The sequence below is a fragment of the Sorex fumeus genome, unplaced genomic scaffold (assembly GCF_029834395.1).
Source record: "Sorex fumeus unplaced genomic scaffold, SorFum_2.1 ptg000010l, whole genome shotgun sequence".
Classification (NCBI taxonomy): domain Eukaryota; kingdom Metazoa; phylum Chordata; class Mammalia; order Eulipotyphla; family Soricidae; genus Sorex; species Sorex fumeus.
Window position 1 is genome coordinate 18,691,075 of NW_026606067.1, and position 23,649 is coordinate 18,714,723.

At 46.9% G+C, this 23,649-nt stretch overlaps 1 protein-coding gene across 1 annotated transcript in view; it reads left to right on the forward strand.

Annotated features, from left to right (window-relative positions):
- Positions 1 to 23,649, forward strand: part of RAB3GAP2 (RAB3 GTPase activating non-catalytic protein subunit 2) — a 74,546-nt gene that overhangs the window by 16,638 nt on the left and 34,259 nt on the right. The window contains exons 3-8 of the mRNA XM_056110840.1: positions 15,204 to 15,327; positions 16,133 to 16,214; positions 18,417 to 18,464; positions 18,545 to 18,620; positions 18,828 to 18,929; positions 21,771 to 21,870. Coding sequence (XP_055966815.1) covers positions 15,204 to 15,327; positions 16,133 to 16,214; positions 18,417 to 18,464; positions 18,545 to 18,620; positions 18,828 to 18,929; positions 21,771 to 21,870 — 532 coding nt within the window. The remainder of the gene's footprint in view (positions 1 to 15,203; positions 15,328 to 16,132; positions 16,215 to 18,416; positions 18,465 to 18,544; positions 18,621 to 18,827; positions 18,930 to 21,770; positions 21,871 to 23,649) is intronic.

Sequence of the window (23,649 nt, forward strand, 5' to 3'; positions counted from 1 at the left end):
GGGATTTCTTGACATACCTGTTGTCCCATGTCTGTTAAATGGATCATTCGAGCCATTGCACAGGGTTGGGAGTGAGGCTGCTGTGTGTGAGGCTAGTTTTCCTCACACGTCTCTGTTGCTGCATCTCTGCTGGCTCACGGAGTGAGTCTGGTTTCGTGGTCATGTGCCATGGGCCTGGCTTACCCCACAGTGTGCCTTCTCTACACCACTGAAACCCCAGGGAGTAGAAGGTGACTCCTCTTCCATTTGGGGGTTAGGGAAGCCAGCAGGCCTGATGTATGCGTGGATGTAGAGGTAATTATAATGGACCAGAAGCCACCTGACCTGCTTTCTGGTCCTTAAAGCTCACTCATGGTGGGAGAGGTTGTGGGTCTTTATTGGCTGTGCCTCTTGACTCATAGGCGTAAGGGACTGGTTTATTGAGTGTCTCGTTTTGATCTTCCATTGTTGCTGCTGATTCTGGGTGAGGTGGCCATTGGCGGCCTTGGTGTCTGTGTGAACAGAACTCCTTTAGGTCTGACCTGTAGGGTATGTTGTGACAGGGATGCCACAGGGATAAAGCCTTTAAACCATTTCAGTTAAAAGACGAAACACCCTTTTACTCATTCCCCAAACATAAAGGTAAAAGGTAAAGGCCCTCCTGTTGTTCATCGATTTGCTCGAGCGGGCCCAGTAACGTCTCCATTGGAGACTTTGTTGTTACTGTGTTTGGCATATCGAATACGTCACGGGGAGCTTGCCAGGTTCTCCCGTGCGGGCGAGATACTCTCGGTAGCTTGCCGGGCTCTCCGAGAGGGGCGGAGGAATCGAACTCGGGTCGGCCATGTTGGCTGAGTGCAAGGTAAACGCCCTACCACTGTGCTATCGCTCCAGCCCCCATTCCCCAAACATAAAACTCCTAACAGGGAGAACATTTCTGCGGTTGGGATCAAATGGCCAAGGGGTTTGTGAATGGTGTCACGGCTGAGGGTAGCCTGTTTCTCCCGGTCACGATGGACTTGCCCAGCCTGAGGGCCTTGCGGCCGGGCCAAATGAAGTGGCATTGTCAGGCTTCCTGGTCAGCTGTACTGGGCATACCAGCAGCAGGGACTCTAACTTGTTCTTACTGTCCCACTTTGAACCCTTGTCTTGGGCTTATGGACATGATGGGAAGAGGCTGTTGGGGTGACCTGAAAGTTGGTGAGGACAGAAGTTATTTAGATGTGACATGTGTCCAGCTGTGTTCCGGAAAGAGTCTTTGAATTTGGGTTCTGTTCACACAAGGCAGCATCTTTGCCTCGGGAGACTGCATAGCACAGTGGCCAGGGGGGAGGTTTGACTCTGTCTGGGTCTGCAGTGTCACCCAGAGCATTCCATGTGGAGCATGTGGGAACTGACTACATGGAGTCCCAGCCGAGGTCTGTGGTCCTGATCAGAGCCACAAGCAGGGCTCAGAGGAGACAAGTCACAGCGGCACCGGCTACCAGGAGGGAATGGACAGAACATCCCTTTGATCCTGGGGGGCTGAGAATACCCAGAACCCACCTTCCTTTAGCCTTTCGCCGGCACCTCTTGTCCACGTGCAGGAAGAGACCAGCAGGGGGAGAAGAGGCAAGTCTTGCAGTTAGTTTGGACACTCAGACACATGACGGGCAGGATCAGCATCGGGCTGTTGTTCTTGAGAGGGGCTGAGCGGAGCCAACTCACCCATCCAGGCCGATAGAGCATGTAGATCAGTGGTCAGTCAGTAGCAAGTTATAGCCCCAAATTAGTGTGTCTGTATTGTAAATGAGGGCAAAACTCCCACCAGGAGGTATTTGCTCTCTGCTGGGTATATACAAAGTGACATAAACCACAGATACTGTAGCATCTGGAAACCCAGCTTAGGACAGGTGTCCTGGCTGGTTTCCATATAGCCTCTGGCCCTGCTGTGCCCAGGAGAGACTGAGAACGGGGTCCCTTCTGTTTCTGGTAGGACATTGCCTCACTGATCAGGAGTCTGTCCCACTCACCTTTTAAAACTTAGTTTCCTCTAGCATGCCTCGAGATACATCAGAGGTTAAGGTTTCACCAAGTGATAACGTTTCATCCATAATGGGGCCCCAAATAATCAACCTGTCAGGCCTCCTCTGATGTGTACAAGTACAAAGAATAGGTCAAGGAATTCCTACTGCCCCACAGCAAATATACTCAAGGACTGTGCAGGCCAGCAGAAGGCTTTCAAGATGAAGAGGAAGCAAAGCACAGATTCTGAACTACCGTATGGTGACTGGACTAAATTTTAAGTAAACACCGTACCAGGCTAGTGGCTGGATTGCGGAAACTGGGGAACCAGTTACCCAGCACCTACTGATCATAGTCCTGTTGCAGGTAAAGTTCTTTCCACTGTTACGCATCTCTCAGAGTTTTGTTTGGAAATGATTTTGCTTCAGCCTCATGCTCGAAGAGGAAGGTAAGGAAATTTGGAAAGAAGCTTGACAATCAATCAACAATGGCAGGTTTGCTTTATCCGTTCATAAACCAAGAAGTATTGGGTCAAGGGTTCAACTGGCAGTAGTTTCTGGAACAGAAGGTGTAGCAGGAGATTGCCCTTCAGAAGAGATTTCAAAACATGCTCCATCCTTAGTGCAGAAAGTGCTGTAATACCACCGGTGGAGGCAGTTACAGTTAACAGGTTCGTGGGGAATGGACACACACAGGTCAGGAGGAGGCCAGGGAGAAATGTGTGTTTATGGGCTGAGAATAGGGTATTACGTGACCTGGATTGGGGTTCTCGGGGCCTGAGTGACTTGGGATCATACTGGAAAATGTTTGCCTTCTTTGCACTCTGGCGCCGTCCCGAGGCTGAGCATAGCTTGGTTAGAAGCAGAGTAGCACTCATTGACTGCGCTGCGCGGACCACAAGTGACCAGTAATCAAGGCTGGGACTAGATGAGCAATTCTCACCTGAGGTGATCCATTGTCAAGCTGGCCTGGGTTTTCACACCTTAGGAGTGGTGGACCCATCCATCCATTTATCACCTCCTAGTGCACAGTATGACACTGCCACCCCCACACGCCCAGTGCCAAATGTCACTGTGCCCAAGTGAAGTTTGAAATCACATTCTGAACCAGTGTTTCCCAGAGTGGGCAATAGTAGGCCCTGAAGGGGTGATGGTATAATTTGGGCTTGGTGAAGGTCTGGGTGCCTTTGTGGGTACTTTCTGCTTGGTCAGCTAAAGAAGATTGATTTCAGGGTGAGGGGGACTGAGTACTGTTTTTTCTTTTCTGAAAAGGGCGTGGTAGATCAAATACATGACTTTTGATGTAGCTCTGTTCCTGCCTTTCTTTCTGTAGAATCTCTTGGCCTCTTCAGGAGGGCTTCAACACTTGTGGCCCTTGAGACCATTTGGTTCTGGTAGATTCTGGTGAAATGATTTGTTAGCCTGAGAAGTGCAGTGGAAGGATGTTTGCTGGAGACAGAGACACATTTCAATCCTTCTGGATCTTTGTCCAACAAGCAGTTCAACAGGTTCAGTCTTGGCTGCGTGATTTACTTCTGCATCCTCCTACCGCCCCTCCCCCCGTTTTGCTTTTTGGGCCACACCTGGTGGTGCTCAGGGTTTACTCACCTGGGTTGGCTGCACAGAAGGCAAATGCCCTCCCTGCTGCGCTGTCACTGGCCCCTTCTGAGTCCTGAAGACAGGCCGATCCCTAGTTCTCCCTTTCGTCTGCCGCCTCTTCCTTGCTCTCGTTCACAGTTTCTTATTTCTAGCCTCCAGGCCCGGGCCATCCTGCCATCTGTGGATCTTCTGTTAGTGGCGGCTCGGGGTGGGGGCGGGGAGCATTCTGGGCCAGGGGAAAGGATGCCAGGAGCGGGGAGGGGAAGAGGAGGAGCTTGGAGACTAACTCGGGACAGACACATTTTCCCACTTTGCTCCATGCCAGGCCTCAGAGGGAGCTGGCAGCGGGGCCTGGCAGCGTCGCAGAGCAGCCGGGGTACTTCTCAGCTTCCCTCTGCTCCGCCCGGGAGGGACCGGCTTTCTAAGGATGACAGAGTCACTCACCTCCTGGCCACTGCGCTCTAGTTCTGAAATTGTGTGACTTTCCGACTTTGCCTCCTTTCGCTCTTCCTGGCTTTCCCTTCCCTGTGGGCCAGAGAGGGCCAGGAGAGTGAGGCAGACTCTCACGAAAGTGTCTGATTCATCTCTTTAATCCACATTCTTCCGTCTATTGTTTTTTCCACTTACAGCAACGTGAAGGGTTTTAGTATTTGCCTATATAAGTGACCTAATCCTATTCCATCATATAGTTGTCCCGTGACATATTCAGCCCAGCTTTTGGTGAGGGCCATTCTTTTCTTTTCCTTTCCTTTCTAACAAGAGCATCACATCACATCTCTTTATCAGCCACGCTGCCCTGGGTACATGTGGGCAGGAGGCATCGGAGTCTAAAGGGTGGACAGCCTGCCTTCAGCCCAGCGCTGCCACTTCTTGGCAATAAATCCACAGGCAAAAGTGACCTTGTGGGGCCGAGTGATAGTACAGCAGGGAGAGCGCTTGCTTTGCACGCAGCTGCCTCTGGTTCGAACCCCAGCATCCCATATGGCCCCCATGGCTCCCCCAGGAGTGATTGGTCAGAGCCAGAACTAACCCCTAAGCATTGCCAGGTGTAGTCCCAAGTCCCCTAAAAAAATAATAAAAAAAAAAATTAGTGACTTCCCTTTTCTGCACTGTTGTCTCTTTCCACTTAAAATGGAGTAAATGACAATATCCAAATGGATGGCGATGCTTAGAAAACAGGACACAAGGCAGGTTTCAGGTAAATATCAGCAGTTCTTGTTACTCTTTTACAGCCAATTCCGAAAAATAGATTTTTTTAGGGGGAAAGCTCCCTACATTTCAAATATTAGTAGAAATGATTGACTAGTGCTCCCCAAAGGCTGTTGCCCTTCCCCAGCCCCCCCAGGGCTCCCGCTCTCTTCCCTCCCCCGCCGGGGCGGGGGGGGCAGCGTGGGCTCCCCCGTCTGCTCCCCACGAGTGTGCATGCTTCCTTGTGCTCGTACTTGTTTATGTTTCCTTAGGAAAAGACAAAAAACAGAATGTGTTTCCTCACCAAACCCTGTGCTCTGACTTGTTGCCTCGATCATTGCTAAGTCAGATCAGTGTGAAATTTCAGCCACTGTGTTCACGTGTGAAGATTTCCACTGTGGCTGGATCATCTGTATTTGGTCAGTTATTTGGGGGCCTGGGAATGCTGAGTTATTTCTGTATAACATTTTCTTGTCCCCCAAATAACCAGTAAATCATCCCACATAGGAACATTCTACTTGGCTTTCAGGGAGGAACTTGTATTCAAATTTAAAATTTAATAAAGAATTTTTAGTTTAATCCAGATCTGACTGATCTAAGTTCAGTTCCAAGCACCAGGTGTCCCTCATTTTAAAAACAGACAAAGCCACATCAAATTTAGTTCATCTTTTAAAGTATTCCCTTGTAGACCTTTTTTAGAACTATTGACTATTACCTCAATATTAATAGCAACTCTAGATGCATAACATTTAGCTGCTAGACCTATTCTAATTTTAATAGGTGCTGATTTTTTTCTTGTTAGCCTGGAATGTTCAACTCGATAGTAAGTTTTTGAACAGTTGTTTGGTACTTTCTCCTAGCTTCAGTACTTAGAATAGTTTTAGTACTTAGAATTTAACAGTTGTTTAATAAATGAAGAGTGTCTTTAGGTTTGGTGTCTTACTGTAATTATTTGTGAAATGAGTCTTCTTTAGGAGTAATGAATTTATTTTGTAAAATTACACATTTATTATAAAAAATTTCTTCACTTCATCACTTAAATCACTTAATCCCCGTTATTCATCGATTTATTCGAGCGGGTGCCAGTAACGTCTCCATTCATCCCGGTTGTGTGCTAGCGTAGCCCAATGGTATCTGTTCGTTTTAGGAACATGTAGAGCCTCAAACTGATCATTTAGGGTCTTGACGAAGAAGTCTGACCATCTTATAGATGGGCGTCCACGTGATCTTTTGATGTCTTGTGGAATCCAATCAGTAATGGCTCTAGTCCAGCGGTTGTCTGTAAACCTCATTACGTGTACAGCCCATCTGATTTTTGATGTCTTGGCAAATGAGACAGCGTCCCTGATTCTTGAGCGTTGACGAAGATCAGAACTCCGGATTCTATCTCTCATTTGAGTGAATCGTGATATTCCAAGCATAGTTCTTTCGATTCCTCTTTGAGAGACCCGAATAGTGTTCTCATCCTGTTTTCGTAGGGTCCAGGTCTCTGAGGCATATGTTAATGCAGGAAGAATAGTGGAATCAAAGAGATGTGCTCATAGCTGGAGGTTCTTTGTCCTTTTAGTTATTTCTTCAATGCTCTTGAAGGCATTCCAAGCCGCTCTCTTCCTCCTGCGCAACTCAGGTGCCAGGTCATTCATCATGTTGATTTCTCGACCTAGGTATATATAACTGTTGCATTCGGAGATGGTGGTTCCGTTGAGAGTGAATGGAGCATCAGGAACAAGGCTGTTTCTCATAAACATTGTCTTCGTAAGATTCAGCTGTAGTCCGACCTTTCCACATTCACGGTCAAAGTCGTTCAGCATTTGTGCCGCTTGGTTGATGTTTGGTGTTATTAGAACGATGTCATCAGCAAAGCGGAGGTGGTGTAGTTGCCGACCATCTATCTTCACTCCCATGTTTTCCCATTCCAGTCGTCGCATGATGTTCTCGAGGGTGGCACTGAAGAGTTTTGGTGAAATGGTATCACCCTCCCGAACCCCTTTCTTGATATGGATGATTACTTCTTTGTAGAATGGTGAGATCTTGGTAGTGAATCCGCAGTAGAGCTCACGAAGGATCCTGATGTATTGAGTTTGTACGCCCTGATTGGCTAGGGCTTCCATGACCGCTTCCGTCTCAACAGAATCAAAGGCCTTCTTTAAATCAATGAACGTTACACAGAGTGGCATCTTGAACTCCCGAGATACCTCAATGAGCTTGGTTATTGTGTGGATATGGTCGATGGTACTGAATCCTTTTCGGAATCCAGCTTGTTCACATGGTTGTCCTTCATCTAGTGTTCTGCTAATCCTGTTCAGGATGACTCGAGTGAATAGTTTGTAGATGACAGACAATAGGCAGATTGGGCGATAGTTGCCAATGTCGTGGATGTCTCCTTTCTTGTATAGTAGTACAGTCCTGCTGGTTTTCCATTGGGATGGAACCTTGCATTCAGACAGGTAGGTGTGAAGAGTCGAGCCAATGTATTGATGAGTACTGATGGTAAGTTCTTCAGGTATTCAGGTCTGATCTTGTCTGGGCCAGGTGCTCTTTGTTTCTTTACCGACGAGATGGCATGTTGGATTTCGGAAGGGAGAACATTGGGAACGACATATCCATCATGTGGTATGTGGTATGTAGGCAAGTGGATGTGGCTATTAAAGAGATCTGAGTAGAAGTCATGAATAATCTTCTCCATTGCCCTTCTGGAAGATGTGATAGATCCATCATGATGTTGGAGGGCAGTCATCTTGGTTTTGTAGTTGGTGAAGGACAGGTGGGCATTACGAATGTTTTTCCCAGCTTCTGCTGCATCTACCAGTACTGCTGCTCTCCTGTTTTTGAGGTCATCCTTGATGACTTCTCTGCACTGTTTTGCCAGTTCGGACGTTCGCTTGTGGTTGCCTGAGGCACGTGCCAAGCCACGTTGGCGAATAAGTTCAAGAGTGTTCGAAGAAAGACAGTTTTTTGTGGTTATCTGTCTCTTGGCATTCCTTGCACAATCATGGAGGTGCTGAATCATTCGATCGTATTCCTCATCAATGTTGTCAATGACGGCATCTTCCCATGTTGCTGCAACAGAGCCAAAGAGCTCCCAGTTGGTGGTTGTTCTGGGAGTCCTCTTCTTAAACCTTGCATTCTTTTCTCCTTGTTCTGTGAGGTAGAATTTTGCACGGAGAAGACGGTGGTCTGATCCCGTTTGGAATTTTGGGATAACAGCAACATCGGTTAGGCAAAACCGCCGATTGACTATGATGTGGTCTATTTCATTGTGGAACTGTCCATCGGGAGACTCCCATGTCCAATGTTTAGATTCAGCCTTTTGGAATTGTGAGTTACCATGGAAGGTTTTGGTTGACATGATGAACTCAGACAGTCTGTCACCCTGTTCGTTCCATTCCAGGCCATGGGTTCCGATGTGGAGTTCATCGACTGATCTTCTTGGTCCTATCTTGGCATTAAAATCACCGACAATGATCTTGTAGAAGGTGTGATCTTCTTTATAGAACTTCTCCAGCTCCATGTAGAATTTCTCAGTTTCTCTTTCACCATAACTGGATGTTGGTGCATAGACAACAAAGATAGAAACTGCCGGTAGTGAGCCACATTTATTCAAGTGTAATCGTCCGATTCGGGTTGTTAGGTATTCAAATGAATCATTGCTCGTGACTAAGTTTGTGTTGACAAGGATACCGACACCACCGACGCCTCTTTTATCACATGTTCCAAGGAACAGTTCTTCTCCAGTGTCGAAAACAGCATGATAGGATTGATGCCTTCTCGTTTTGGTCAGACCACTGATGTCGTACTTGATCTTTCGTACTTGTACCATAAGGTCTTCAATGGATGCAGCAGATGCCAGCGTACGAGCATTAAAAGTACAGACAATCATTTTTGTTCTTCTGCGTTTTGGCAGCCTATGTCTGCCTTGGTGTTTTATCAGCCTCTCCTTCCATATCCTTCTCGACTCTGCATATTCAGGGTTAGGGAAATGAGATCCATTTATTACTGGATTTGGCATATCAATTTCGTCTATTTGGCATAGACCACGGATAGCTTGCCAGGCTCTGCCGTGCGGGTTGGATATTTAAGGATATTTAAGGTACCCTGAAAACTTAGAGAAAAGTAAATAAATAGTCGCGCGGCTGCAAATGCGGCCGCGTGCTCCCAGGAGCTTGTGATAATCTCTGGATCCTGGCCGTTGTTGGGGTTACACGGCAGTTGGAGGGTGTAACTGTCTAGCTACTGACAGATCCAGTCCCAAACCGTGCAGGCTTGGAGATCTCAGCCCCGGGTCCCACACACCTGGGTTCCTCTGCCAGTTCTGTTATGTCTGAGGCTTATCCAAGTGTGTGGAGAGTGGCCCCAGTAAGGCCTTGGTTGGGGCCTGGAGGTCTTCAGCTGTTGGGCCCTGGCGAGGATAGTCAGACACAGGGTAGGAGACTCTGCCTTGTGCTCTCCCGGGAGCTTGTTGTGATAATCTCTGGATTGTATATAAATATATATATTTATATATATATATAAATTATATATATATTTTATATATATATAAAATATATGTATAAAAATTTAGTGTAGAAAAATACAGAGATTAAACAATCAACTTTCTAACATCTAAGCATCATCATCATTATTAGCTTTAAGGAGTTATAAATTTTCTGTGCCTCTGCATCTTGAGTGGTTGGACGAATGGGGACAGTGTGCTTTAAACATGAGCTCATTTACATGTCCAATTGAGTAATAATAACAGCTACTTGAATGGGTAATTGAAGTAAACTGGAAGAGTTACACATTATAGTTTATTTCCTCCAAGGTTGGGGGTGGAGGAGTAATTTCTCATTTTAAGATTTCTTATTGAGGGGGGCCACCCTGGTGTGTGCTGGAAATCTAACAGGAAATGAACAGGTCTTACACATGGATATAGCTTTGGGGGCTGATGAGGTAGTACAGGAGGTGAGAGCTACCCTGGTTCGAGTCACTACAACTCACCATACATGGTTCACGGAGCACAGAGGTACTTGAGTACCCCAAGGTATGACTCAAGAACAGGAAGGAAGGAAAGAAGGGACAGGAGGAAAGGATGAGGAAAGGAGCAAGGACAGGAAGGATCAAGGGAGGCTGGAAGGAAGAAAATTTTAAGTGTTGGGGTTTGTGACTACTTTATAGAAATCTTTTGTTTGGGTTTTCTTAATAGGGCTGGAGCGATAGCACAGCGGGTAGGGCGTTCGCCTTACAAGCGGCCAACATGGCCGACCCGAGTTCGATTCCTCCGCCCCTCTCGGAGAGCCCGGCAAGCTACCGAGAGTATTCGATATGCCAGACACAGTAACAGGAAAGTCTCCAATGGAGACGTTACTGGGCCCGCTCGAGCAAATCGACGATCAACGGGAGGGCCTTTACCTTTACCTTTTTCTTAATGGTGTAATCAAATTTAGAAAGAGTTCTTGCCTCGCCCCATATTAATTTTGGAAAGACTTTAAGTTCTTTGAGTATTTTTGTCTCTAACTGGGAAAATGGCGCAGACAGAACTCTTCATGCTGCTGGATTCATCTCCGGGTTCTGCCGGGAGCCCACCCTCTGCTCACCTCTATCTGCATCCCTCAGGTATATTGAATTTTTGTATAAAACGTTGTCTGGGAATAATAAATGCAGCCACTCAGAGAAAAGTTTGAGAAGCATTGGCAGTTCCTAAACAGCTGGGAAAAAATAAAAAAGAAGCATTTGAGGGTGGTGTGCTCACTTGTGAAGCTCTGGCTGGACACTTTCGTTTCTGTGACTTTGGTGGCAGGCCACTGAAAACCACCAGGAGGGCCGGCAGCCCCTTACTCATACTGGTCTTTACTGTTAGCACTGTCGTGTCTGGATTCTCGGGAAGGTCAGTACCAGAACAGAGTAAGCTGCAAAAGAGGCCTTCTTAAGACTAAACTGGAAAGCAGAGCTCTTGCCGCGCATCTTGGCTGTCTGGTCCCCACTGAAGGTCACACCAAGAAAAGTGTCTGCCTGCTGCCTGGTGCAGAGTGAACATTACCAGCAGCGGCTGGTGATTAAATGAAAGATGATTAAATTACTGCAGTTCCGCAGTCTACTACATTGTGAAAGAATCATTACTTGACCAATTCCTGGGTTTAAATTAGAAGAAAGGAATTTTTAAAAATATGCTCTAGTCTCAGTTGTGTAGAATTACATTTCACAGATCCCCATTGCCGCTTCTATATTGGTATGGATTAAGACGGACTTTTACCAAAGCATCAATTCAGAGAAAAAGGCCAGGCTAAAATAAAAATTTCTTTCTTTCTCCCCAACCTCTCCTCCCTTCCCACTCCCCACCAAAAACTGAAAGTGAAAAACAACCCTTTAGCCCCAGATTCTGTTCTGTAGCTAAGGAGTGCATTTACTGTTAGCTTTTGTAACTGGGTAGATGCTAGATTTTGTGAAAAGTCAAGGTAAATCCCTGGTGGTGCTATTTTTGTTTTTGTTTTAATTTCATGCCTCACTTGGGAAATTAACTACCCTGTCAAATGTTAGTGTTGATTTCACACCGGTAGCTTCCAGGGAGAGGCATTAGCAGATAGGGCCTTTTACTGTGGGAGAAGCTTCCAGAAAACCTAATTGGTAGCAAGTGCCCTTAAGTTCCAAGACTGAATAATGAGTTTGCAGAATAATGTGCTGATCTTTTTAACTCTTTGACGTCTTCAAGCCCACTTTTTTCAGCCTAAGTACTTCTAGAGTTTAGCTGGAAGTGAAGGGTTCGTTGTCAAACCTTGTGTTGGTTCCTGGGGCGGAAAGGCTTTGTTCAATCCTTTGATCCAGTTCCCTGTGCTTGGATCTGAGGCTCCCCTCGACCATCTGGCTCCCACCACTTCCAGAGCCCCACAGCCATGTTCTGGCTTCTGCTCTGCGTTCGCCCACCTGCCGTCTTGAGCATAGCTGCCCACGCCCAGAGCGGCCGTGCCCAGTGGGTTTGCAGCGGTCTCTGGGGACAGTGGCCGTGGGAGGGACAGGCCACATCCCCCCCTCCGGGCTGCAGAGCTGGAGCCAGAATCCCTACCCACAGCGGTGTGGTCCCGTGTGTTCCCTCTCTGAGATGCACCCACTGAGGTTACTGTCACCTCAGCAACCCCGTATGAAGCAGAGATTGAAGTGGGTAACCAGGTTGCAGACAGAGAGGTAGTATTGGACACAATATATTGTGTATTTTTCTGGGAGGAGTGGAGGGGGATGGAACAAGAATCTGAAATCAGTTGCGAAGTTAAAATCGTTTTTATTGCTGCTTGTCAATGTCTTTCTTAAAGCTTGGGGCAGGGGGGCGGGGGGGGGGGGGGACCAAAAGGCAGCTGCATGTCTGCAGAGCCGGCCCAGGCCCCACTGCTGAGGGTCCCGTGCCGAGACTCATGCCCAGCCGCAGCTGTGGCATCTGCCTCCCCTTGCCCTGTCCCTCACTGTGTGTGAGCATGTTGGGCCCAGAGTTTCTGGATAATAGGACCCGGGGGGAGGGGGGCGGTCCAGGATCTGCCCTGGGGGACCATCCACTCCTTTGCCTCGCTCCTGTGGGCATGACTGGCTGGCAGCTTCTCAGCTGGGGAGATAGTTTCGGAGGGAGGCGAGCTCCCAGCGGCCTGCTCCTGGCTGGGACTGGAGACTGCCCTGTGACCGATGCTCCGTCAGCACATCAGCATGTGCGGGGCGGGACCCCTTGCTTTCCCCTTTCCTCTCTCCTGACACAGTTGCTGTGGTAGAGCAGAGGGAGGGCGCCCGGGGTGGGTCTGGGCACCACAGCCTCGCCGCTAGCGCCCCTTAGTGGTGTCTCTATCCTGCTCCTTGCTTTGTGAGGTGAGTAGCGAGAGCTCCTGGGGCCCGAGGCAGATGTAGATGCAAGCCCGTCCGTTCTATCCCTTGTGTTCCGTGTTGTTTCTGTGGCCATCATGTGCCCCTCATTCTTCCCAGATCTTGCTTTCCTTTTTTTTTTCCTTTTTGGGTCACTCCTTGTGATACTCAGGGTATTCCTGGCTTTGCACTCAGGAATCACTCAGGGGACCATACAGGGCAGACGCCGTACCTGCTGAACCTTCGCCCCAGCCCCTTGCTTTCCCTTTCTATGGAGCCTGTGGGCTTTGGGTTGGTTCCTCCCATTTCTTGGCAGGACTGAGTAATCCTGTGAGGGCTGTGTGTGGAAGAAGATTGTGGGTCATGACCACGCAATTCCGAGACCTTGATCACATTCTCTTGAACCCCTAGCACTGCAGTTTTTTTTAATGAATTAAAACCTTTTTTCCCTTCCAATTGAAAAACATACAATCTGTTCCAAGGCCTGCGCATAGGGAGGCGGGCAGCATGTCTGCACGGCCTGCCCATACTTGCGCACCAGGTCATCTTCAACATTAGCTGCACAGTGGACATTGGGAGCCACCAGGGCCCAAGCAGGAGAGGCCGTTTCTTGTTTTCTTCTTCTTCTTTTTTTTTTTAATTTTTTTTTTTAATTTTTTACCGGCAATGCACAGGCTCATGCACTCAAGAATTACTCCTGGCTGTGATGCTGGGAATCGAACCCCGGTTGGCTGCGTGCAAGGCGAGTGCCCTACCTGCTGTACTATCACTCCAGCAGGAAAGGTCCTTATTCAGAGACCTTTAGAGAGACATTAATTTTTTTTTTTTTTCGCTTTTTCAGTCACACTCGGCAATGCACACAGGGGTTACTCCTGGCTTTGCACTCAGGAATTACTCCTGGCAGTGTTCAGGGGGCCATATGGGATGCTAGGAATCGAACCCAGATTGGCCATGTGCAAGGCAAACACCCCTACCCTCTGTGCTATCTCTCCAGCCTAAAGCATTAAATGTTTAACCTTTGAGATTTCCCTTTATATCTCATACATTTTTAATTTTAGGGGAAAAGACCTATCGCCTCGAATAAAAACCTGTCACATAATCTGGTAGAATCTGCAACCCTCACCATGGGACACTATTTCCTTTGCTCCGAGTGGCAGGTATCTTACTTGTATCTCTGACAGAGACTGTTGGCAGCACCTCCTAATCCCAGCTCTCCCTGGGGGACAGTCTTTGGTTTATTTATTTATTTATTTTTTATGTAGGAGTACTGCTGTTTATTCAGCCACTGATTAGCTGATTGAATTGTGCATGAACTCCTCCTTACTTTTTTTTTCATTTTTTATAATTTTATTTATTGAATCACTGTGAGAGCAGTTATAAAGCTTTCGGGTCTAAGTCTCAGTCATACAATGAAACACCCGTACCTTCACCAGTGTCCATTCTCTACCCCCAACAACCCCAGTACACCCCCATCCAACACCCTCCCCCTACCTGTGGGGCAGATGATTTCCACATTACTCACTCTCTACTTTGATCACATTCAATATTTTGACACCAGACCCACCGTTATTATTTGAGATTTTACCCCAACACTCAGCTCTGCTTAAAAGGCAACAGTAGACAATTTGTTTTCTATTGCTAGTTATGAATAACATATGTCACGTGGCTGCAGTAGTGACTGAGCAATTTTGAAATTTCAAAATTTTAACAATTAAATCTGGGGGGAATTTCTGCCAAAACCTGCTGGGTTCCGAGATTTGCTCGTGAGTCTCTGGGATCATGGCCGTTAAGCAGCTTGATCAGGAGCCAGAGAGGCCGTTCGTGGGCGATGACTTGGGGTCTTGTTGGGGTGGGGAGGACAGGATCGGCTCCACCCCCATCCCGTGAGGCCCAAAATGTCTCGTCACTGCAGGCCCAAACCTGACTGTCCAGTGGCCTCTGGAGGATGGTGGCCACTGGGCTGCCAGGGGGAACAGGCCAAGGCACGAAACCTATTCCCACCTGAGGTGGCCTAGCACTGGCAACGTACTGCAGGGACTGGACACATTTCTGCCAAAAGCTGCTGGGTTTCGAGATTTGTTTCTGATTCTCTGGGATCATGGCCATTAAGCAGTTCAATCAGGAACCAGAGAGGCCTTGCTTCCAATTATATAGCTGAGCCAGAGGTGGTTTGTGGGTGTGTTTCCCACATTCCTGACTTCTGGCCGTTTACTTTCTTCGTAAACTTTGCCCCAAGTTTTTGGTGTCTGGCCAAAGGCACAGAAGCAATTTTGGGGTATCTGGAAGTCTGAAGGCGCCATCAGGCTGCTGCTGCACTTGCCTCACAGGTACAGATTGACCTGCTGGTGGCACCATACCCCCGGGGGACAGTTTTTGAATGTCATTCTCCTTTAGATTTATTTCTGCTAGCATTCGTGTATTCTTTTTGTTTGTAGCAGACTTTTTCTGTGTTGGTCATCATTGCCATATTTTGATAAGAAACATTATTGACAATTTTAATAAAAAAATAACCAGGAAGGTTTCTTTTTCCTGTTTCTTCCTTCCATGCCCTTCAAGGGGGCACAATGAATTGAAATATGCTCATTATTTTGGAATCCCCAGTATCTGTCATTTTTCCCACAGGAAGAAGAAGGAAATGCCTCCAAAACACAAAAAACTTCCTGGCTTCAAGATTGTGTTTTGTCATTATCGCCAACCAACGATCTTATGGTCATAGCTCGGGAACAGAAAGCTGTATTTCTCGTGCGTAAGTGCTCAGTTATTTTTAGTGGCCTCAATTTTAATGCATTAAATAAATTTAAAAAAAAATGTGTGTGACTGGAGAGATACCCGTGTCCTGTGTGTGACCGGCCTGTCTGGTTTGTCTAGCACTTCGTCTAGCACTTCTTCTTGCTTGTGTCGTTTTTTTTTTTTTCTCTCACCCTGTCCTTTGTCTCGTCTGTGTTTTCCGTGTCTGTCTGTGTTCCTTTCTTAGCTGGACACGTCTCTGCAGGGGCCCTCTGAGGAGTGCTGGCCGGGGCCCAGTTCCTGCCATCTGCTCAGAAGGTGGCCTGGTGACTAAGCCCCATTTCAGTGACACCATGAGTGAGGAGCATGTGCAGCTGTGGGTTGCAGCTTGCTCTCTGTAGTTCCCGTTGATTTGGGCAGATATGCTCAGCACATACTTCTTATTGATAATTTTAGAATTAAGGTTTAAGTATCTGTGGACTATGAAAAGCTAAGTGAGATTACATTTCACATGATTCCGAAATGGTCTTATAAATCTAATGGGAAAATTTCTCCACCATCTGAAATGAAAAGTCCTTTATAAATAGGACAGGTGATGGGAGTACAAATTAATAACTGGTTTAATTGGAGGAAGGAGAGCTTGAAGATCATGAGACTAAGTAGTTTTATAAAACTGTGAAAATTTTTAAACACTATGTTTACCTATTAAAATCAAATAACATAAAAACTTAAATTTTGCATAGTTCATTCTAAAAAGAGAGTGAAATTTACAAGTCACCTTTAGTATAAGATGAAGATTTTTTTGTGTCTTAAATGTGTTTCAGCAAAATGGAAACATAGTGATAAAGGAAAGGAAGAAATGCAATTTGCTGTTGGTTGGAGTGGTTCTTTAAATGTTGAAGACGGGTATGTATCAGTATGTTTATATACTTGGTTATATATTCTTGGTGTTTGCACCACACTGAGTGGTGCGCAGGGCTCACTAAGGGCTGTGAACTCTGGTCACTTCTGGTGGGCCTTGGAAACCATATGGGATTTTAGGGATCCAGTTTGGGTCAGCCACGTGCAAGGCAAATGCCCTACCCTTTGTACTGTCTCCCCAGTCCCAACCAGTTAATATTTTATCTGTGTGTTAAATACATGTGTGAAATTGTTTAACTCATAAGTGAATCTATTAAGAAATTTTATTATTTAATAAATATATTCATCCCAACTTTTCTAGTAGCTAGGCAGTTATACTCACAAACTACCCCTGGTGCCGTGAAATCCCATCAACAGCCAAGATCCAGAGACTATAAAACAAAGCTCCTGGAAGTACGAGGCCGTGCATGCTTTTATAGTCTAGGTCTTCTTCTCGGAGAGCCGGCAAGCTACTGAGAGTATCCTGCCTGCATGGCAGAGCCTGGCAAGCTCCCGTGGCATATGTGGTATGCTAAAAACAGTAACAATGATGTGTCTCATTCCCCTGACCCTGAAAGAGCCTCCAATAAGGCACTGTTGAGAAGGATGAGTAAGGAGAGGCTGCTAAAATCTCAGGGTTAGGACGAATACAGACGTTACTGGTGCCCGCTCGAGCAAATTGATGAATAATGGCATGAGAGTGATAAAGTGATCCCAACTTTAGAGGTTATAGAGCTTGATTCATTCATCAAATTTAGCTTTTTCATCATGATGTGATTGCTAAACAAACACCACCCTTTTTGGGAGAAAATCTTTTTGGTGGGGGGCACAGTGTTGCTTATACTGTGCTGGGACTCAGGCCGGGGGCGTCCCTAGGCAGACTGTGCTTTAGCCCTTCACCCCAGCCCTGGAAGATTTTAAAAGATTACAGAGAGAATTCCCGAGTAATCTCAGGCCTCTTGTCTTTTCATCTGTTGGCCAGGACTCAGCCATAGAGTTTTAAGAGCATTGTCTTCTCTGCCTAATGAGTATTGGGCTTGTAGTTGGTATCTCAGGCTTTATGGCTCGGAAGCACTTGAGCAATGGAAGTTGGTAAATTCAGGTTTTCTGCTGATCAGTGGGAGTTTTAAGTCTGTCCCAGGGTCACTTGATGGGGCTGTGAGCCTGGAAACAGGAGCCCCTGAACTGTTTCTGGCTAAATCTTTATGCCTGAAAGTAGCTGATCCAGTGACTGAGGACAGCTCCTCTGCTAAGGTGAAGGACAAGCATGTGGAAGCCCTCGCACATGCAAAGTGCACTGTAGATGCTTCATGTGCGTGTTTCCTGTTTTATGAAAATAAATGGTATTTCTCAGTTCCTTTCATATAAGCTTCTGGAAGACATTTGATTGTTTCCAGAAATGTAGAACAAAAACATCGAGGTACAAAGATAACAAACAAAAACATTGATTTTGTTTAGTGATTGTCAGTTACGGTGTATGGGCCAAGAATGTTTAATGAGAATGTTTAAATAGGCTGGTCCTGAAATTGGCAGGTTATGAAACAGTCCTAGGTGTCATTTCAGTTATGAGGCCCTGAGCTGCTCAGGAAGTTTCCAAGTCTGAGTGTCAGGAAAACTATTTTAAGGAATACCCAGCCAAGCGTGTACCGAGAAATAGGTTATATGGGGGCAACTTTCTTCTGTCACATCTGAAATAAATCTCCAACCAACTGAAGCAGAAAGAGTCCTCAGAATACCCCCCTGATGTGCACCTCCTGCCTGTTCCCACTGACACAGCACCTGAGGAGGGCGATGGGCAGTTCCCTCTGACACAGTCACTTCCGTGTGGTCCCAGAGAATTCCCAGCCCTTCACATACCTGCCTTTCACAGACCGCAGAGCACTGTTTCTTGGGCAGTACAGCAGATAGGGCTTTTGTCTTGTGCGTAGGCGACCCAGGTTTGATCTTCGGCATCCTATATGGTTCCCTGAGCACTGCCAGGAGTGATCCCTGAGTGCAGAGCCAGGAGTAAGCTCTGAGCATCACCAGTGTTGCTTACTCTCCTCTCCTCCCCCCTCCCCCAAATAGATACTGTTTCTGAAACTCAGTTGTCCCAGTAAGTGGTCCCTTAGAGCTCCTGTGCCCACTGCCTGGTAACCTCAGCTCTAGAGATGATGATCTGGGTGACAGGTTCATGAGATAAGCATGAGGCTTGAACTTGTCTTTCAGGGAATGTGTCACCAGCGCTCTCTGTATCCCGCTAGCCAGCCAGAAGAGGTAAGGGGTGACGGGTGGGCGTCTGCTCGCTTTGCCCTGCTTGGTTTACCTGGGGGTCTCATCAGCTTTGCCCATCCCAGGAGCTCCACGGGGCGCCCTGACTGGACCTGCATCGTGGTGGGCTTCACCTCAGGCTACGTGCGCTTCTACACTGAGGTGAGGGTCCTGCTTGCCCACAGTGCCCCTTCTTCTTGTTTGGGGCTTGGGAACGGGGAGTTGACACTTTAGAAGATGGGGACATGGGTGGAGGGGCTTCTGTAATGAAGTGGCGCTGTGTTCCCCAAAAGGGGGAATCCTGGGAACCCTTTGAGGGACTCTGGGGAGCGGGGCAGGACACAAAGGCTCTGTCTTCGCTTCCTGCAGAGCGGCGTGCTCCTGCTGGCGCAGCTGCTGAATGAGGACCCAGTGCTGCAGCTCAAGTGCAGGACCTACGAGATCCCACGGCACCCCGGCGTCACCGAGCAGGTACAGCCCGCCCTGCAACCGCGGCTTCCCTCGTCACTGCCGAGATACCTCCAGATCCCTGGGCTGCTGCACAGCTGCGTGTTCCAGAACATGCCCTGTTGATGGCTGAGTGGAGGGCCCAGTCCTGCTTGTATAATGAAGTATAAACACGACTTGTTTAATGAAGTAGTGTTAGGTTTTGTTTTATAGCAAAATACTTCAGTGAGAAGCCAAAATGACTCTCAGTTTTGGAATAGTCACAAGGCCTTATTCACTGTCACGGACCTCCTGTTGTTCATCAGTTTGCTCGAGCGGGCCCACTAATGTCTCCATTTTGAGACTTGTTACTGTATTTGGCATATCAAATATGTCACGGGTAGCTTGCCAGGCTTTGCCATGCGGGCGAGATACTCTCGGTAGCTTGCTGGGCTCTCCGAGAGGGGCGGAGGAACCAAACCCGACTCGGCTGGGCTGGTTGCACACAAGGCAAACGCCCTACTGCTGTGCTATCGCTCCAGCCCAAGGTCTTATTATCATTATCATTGTTATTATTATTTTGGGTCATACCCATCGATACACAGGGGTTACTCCTGGCTCTGCACTCAGGAATTACCCCAAGTGGTGCTCAGGGGCCCATATAGGATGCTGGGAATCGAACCCAGGTCGACTGCATACAAGGCAGACACTGTGCTATTGCTCCAGCCCCACAAGGCCAAATTATTAAATAACTTGTACAGTAAAAGGAAAGAAAGCATTGGTAATGTAACTAGTAGTATGTTGACTACATTATGCTTCATATTTCTCAGACACGGGGTGGTTTTGTTTATAATGGAAGATACTTTACATTCACTAAAGATTTTGTTATTTTTATGGGGGCAGCATTACCTGGCAGTGCTGTAGACTATGTGTGGCTCCTGGCGGTGCTCCGGGGACCCTTCGCAGAGCTGGGGATCACACTGGGGTCACTCGCATGCAAGCCACTATCTGAATCACCTGTTTCATCAGCTGTCTTATCTTTCAGCTCTTTTTCTGTTTGGGGTGTCTTTGTGTGTGGTATGCAGGGGTGCCTCTCAGTGACTCTTGACGAACAAGGTTAGTGGCTCAATGTGTGGCCCGAGGCTGTGGTGTGGCCCAGGCCCTGATTCCTGGGGTACTCAGGGTCACCCTGCAGGGCTTGGCCGTTGCTCTGTTTGAGTTTGGGTTTGATAGTGCTGGGGTCACTGATGATTTTGAAAGGCCGAAGACATGCCTCATGCCTGGCACACGTGCTGTCCTGAGTTTGTTCCCAGTGTGCTGTGGCCCTCGGAGAACTGCTGTGGGGAGCCCTGGCCTTGAGCAGTACCGCATTGCCAGGCCCAGCATGGGGCCATTGGTTCCACACAGCTCAGCCTAATGTCCCTGGGAGTGACCCCAGGGTTCCCTTAGCACTGCTCAGGAGATCCCTCCCAAAGACTTGAAGAAAATGCTGGTCTTTAATATCTCAGATGCTCCATGAGTAGTTTGCAGTTCTTCCCTTTGCTGTATGAGGTTTCTGTAATTTGGAGCCACATAAACAGTCGGGTTTTATTTGGCTCACCGTGTGTGCATGGTCAGAACTACGGCCCGTGCCCTGTTCCTTCCTATCACCTGGTCCCCAAGACCTTTCAAGTCAGCAGTGGTATCTGTGTATGGATGTTTTGTGGGCTTAATTGGCATGCTCTGTGATTGCCGGGACCCCAGAAGGACTTAATCCATCAAAAGAGGCTGGACTAACCCCTTTTACTATCTGGCACTGAGTTCACGGGGAATACGATAGAGCAGTGCTCTGAGGCTCTGGAGCAGCGTTGCTGAGTTAGTGCATCGGAGCGGAGGCCGGATGGTCAGAAGTGAGGCCAGGGAAGTGCTGGGAGAGCCAGTCCAGGCCCATGCTGAGCTCTCAGGTGGTGGCTGCCAGCCTTTCTGAGGAGTAGGTGCGAAGAGGGTGAGGCCAGGAGGGGTCTCTTCCGAGCTGCGCAGGGGCTTGGAGCCTGCGCGTGTCATTCTAGCAGCAGAGCAGAGCCCTCAAGAGCTTGGGCGGGGAGTCTGGGGACTGAGCTGCCGCATCTCGCACGGCACCACGGCCTGTGGGGTTGGGGACTGTATGGAAAAGGAGCGAAGGCAGCGGCCACGCCGGGCACTTCAGTAACGCCTAGCCAGTGAGAGCTGGGGATAGACCTGGATGCACGTAACACAGTGCTGTGGACCCACGAGAAGGTTCACCGACTGACATGGAGACAGTCACAGGTGCCTTCCTGGATGGGAAAGGCAGGTTGCAGGGTAGTGTCTGTTGAACTCAGTCCCGTAGTGAATCCTCCTCACTTGGCTGGGGAGTTTTCTTCCACTTCCCTTCTACTTTCCAAAACCTTTCTGTTTCAAAAAAAAAAAAAAGAAAAGAAAAAAAAAGAATAGTGTGTGTGTGAACCTTCTCACATATAAGTGTTTTAGTACTTGTAAGGGAAGCTTTTGGTCATGGGTGGAATTTCAGATGAGTTTCCTTTTCTCCTTTCTGCTTGATTTTCTACATTTGCACATGATTTATCTCATTTGTATGAAACTTGTCTATTTTTTTATTGTTAATCTCACCAGCTGTCTTGAAGGCATTGTTCACATATGCAAAAGCTCATATTTGAAAAGAATTTTAAGTCCTTAGCCAATGGGCATTTTGAGATTAATTTTCCGTTTTATTTTTAAAGTTCTTCTGCTTCATATTGTTTTGTGTGTTGGATGATTGACGGTATTCAGGCCGAGCTTTGTTATTTTTAATTTAAAATGACGTTCAGATATCATGGAAAAAATAGCAACGTTGAAAAATTGAAATGTATTTCTTCTTATTTCTCCAAATAGAATGAAGAGCTGAGTATCTTATACCCAGCTGCCATTGTGACTATTGATGGATTTAGCCTTTTTCAGTCTCTCCGTGCTTGTCGGAATCAGGTAGCAAAAGGTAATTTTTTTCACTTCTCATTATGTTTGCTTTGATTTACCCTACATAAATAAAACTTGATTCAGTGTGTCTTCTCAGTTAAGCAGAGCTTCCGAGCCACAATGGAAGGGGAAAGCCCAGGCCTGGAGTATTAGGAGTATGTTGATGGATAGATTGCTAAGATAGGCACCAGAGAAACATCTGTGCTCTTCTCAGTCTGCATTGGAGAGTGGCCGGCAGGAAAAACAGACTGGTCACTAGTTCAGGAGAATGCCTTTATGGGCTTAGACTTGTAATTGTATGAAAACCAACATTGGCATGTGGAATTTAGTTATATCTAGCTGAGAAATTAATTTCCCACTAGGCCATCAACTGTTAGACCAGTCTACTGGAATCTCGTGACTACATACATCTCCCTTCCCCCCCGAGGGTAGTGATGTTGCCACGTGCAGGGAGATTTTTTTACGCAAGTTGTCAGGATCTGCTGAGAATTGACACTGGCTCCCTTTGATTATCTTGGAAGCCTTTTGGATGGGGAAGTGGTCGAGTCCCAAACATGATGTATGTATGCAGGCAACTGCATTCTTTCCAGGTTTGAGATGAGTCAATTTTTTGGTTTTGGTTGGAGGTAGGGGGTGGTGGTTTGGTCCTGTGGAGACTGCTCTCAGTTCTGTGCTGGGGCTCACTTGGTGGTGCTCACGGAGCAATACTGTGCTTGTAGTGAAACTTGGGCTTCTTGTGTGCAAAGCAGTGCTCCCCCACTGAGCCCAAGTTCATGCTCACAGCACAAATCAAGACTCACTTGCATAACCCATAGTTTACTTTCTTCAGAAAAGGATGCATTCTGTAGCTGGTCATCTAATTCAAGATGTCATTGATTGTGAGATTCACTTCTGGTTTCTGTACCACTCAGAAGCAAGACGTCTGCCAGTAAAAGACATATCGTTGACTTGTAGATTCCAACTTTAAAGATGGGGAAGAAAGGCCTTAAAATTAGTGAGAATACGTACCTGTTCTCGTACTGACTTCCCTTTGTTCCCTGGGTTTGGGTAAAGAGGCCATAGTGTTCCTGAGACAAACAAGTAACAAATAATAGACATTCCCCGAAATTATAGGGTAATTCACAGTGGTTATTCATGAACCCAGAGGGAAACTGTAGAGCACAGTTTCTTCTGGGGAAGTGGGGGGTGGGGGTGGGATACAGCAGCCTTAAGCTGCAGTAGACAATTTTGCGCTCATATTTGGGCAGGGTGATGTGATAGAATTCTGAAGTCTTAGTTATGTGTTTTTTAATATCACAAGCTTTTCTCAAGTTAGAGTTTGTTTTGAATTTTTATACCTGTTAAAAATTAGTCCATAGTCCAATAAGTTGTTTAAACTTAAGCACTGTAGTTCCATCGTCTTGGAAGCATCTAAAGTAGTTCCCATTAAAATATAAACCCAAAGAAACTAGGAAGTTTTTGTATATAAGAGTTCTAGCAACAAAAATGAGCTAGCAGTAGATATTATGTTGTAATTGGTATTGTCAATTGGTAGATTTTTACTGTTTTTGAATTTCTATTTTGTTTCAAAACCGTAAAGTCTATTTTGTCTCCTAAGATGTAGTAAGCTGTTTAGTACCCTCTTATTTTGAAGGGTCTGAAAAGAAGCCTGGTGACTTTGCCACAAATTGTTGAGACTTTCATTTCACAACAGAAGGAAATCTTTTTCCCTTTGTCCTTCCTTCTGAAATCTAAACCCCTGCAGAGGTTGCATTTCTCCTGTATCCTGGTGCCTTTTTTCACTCACCAGCGCATCACC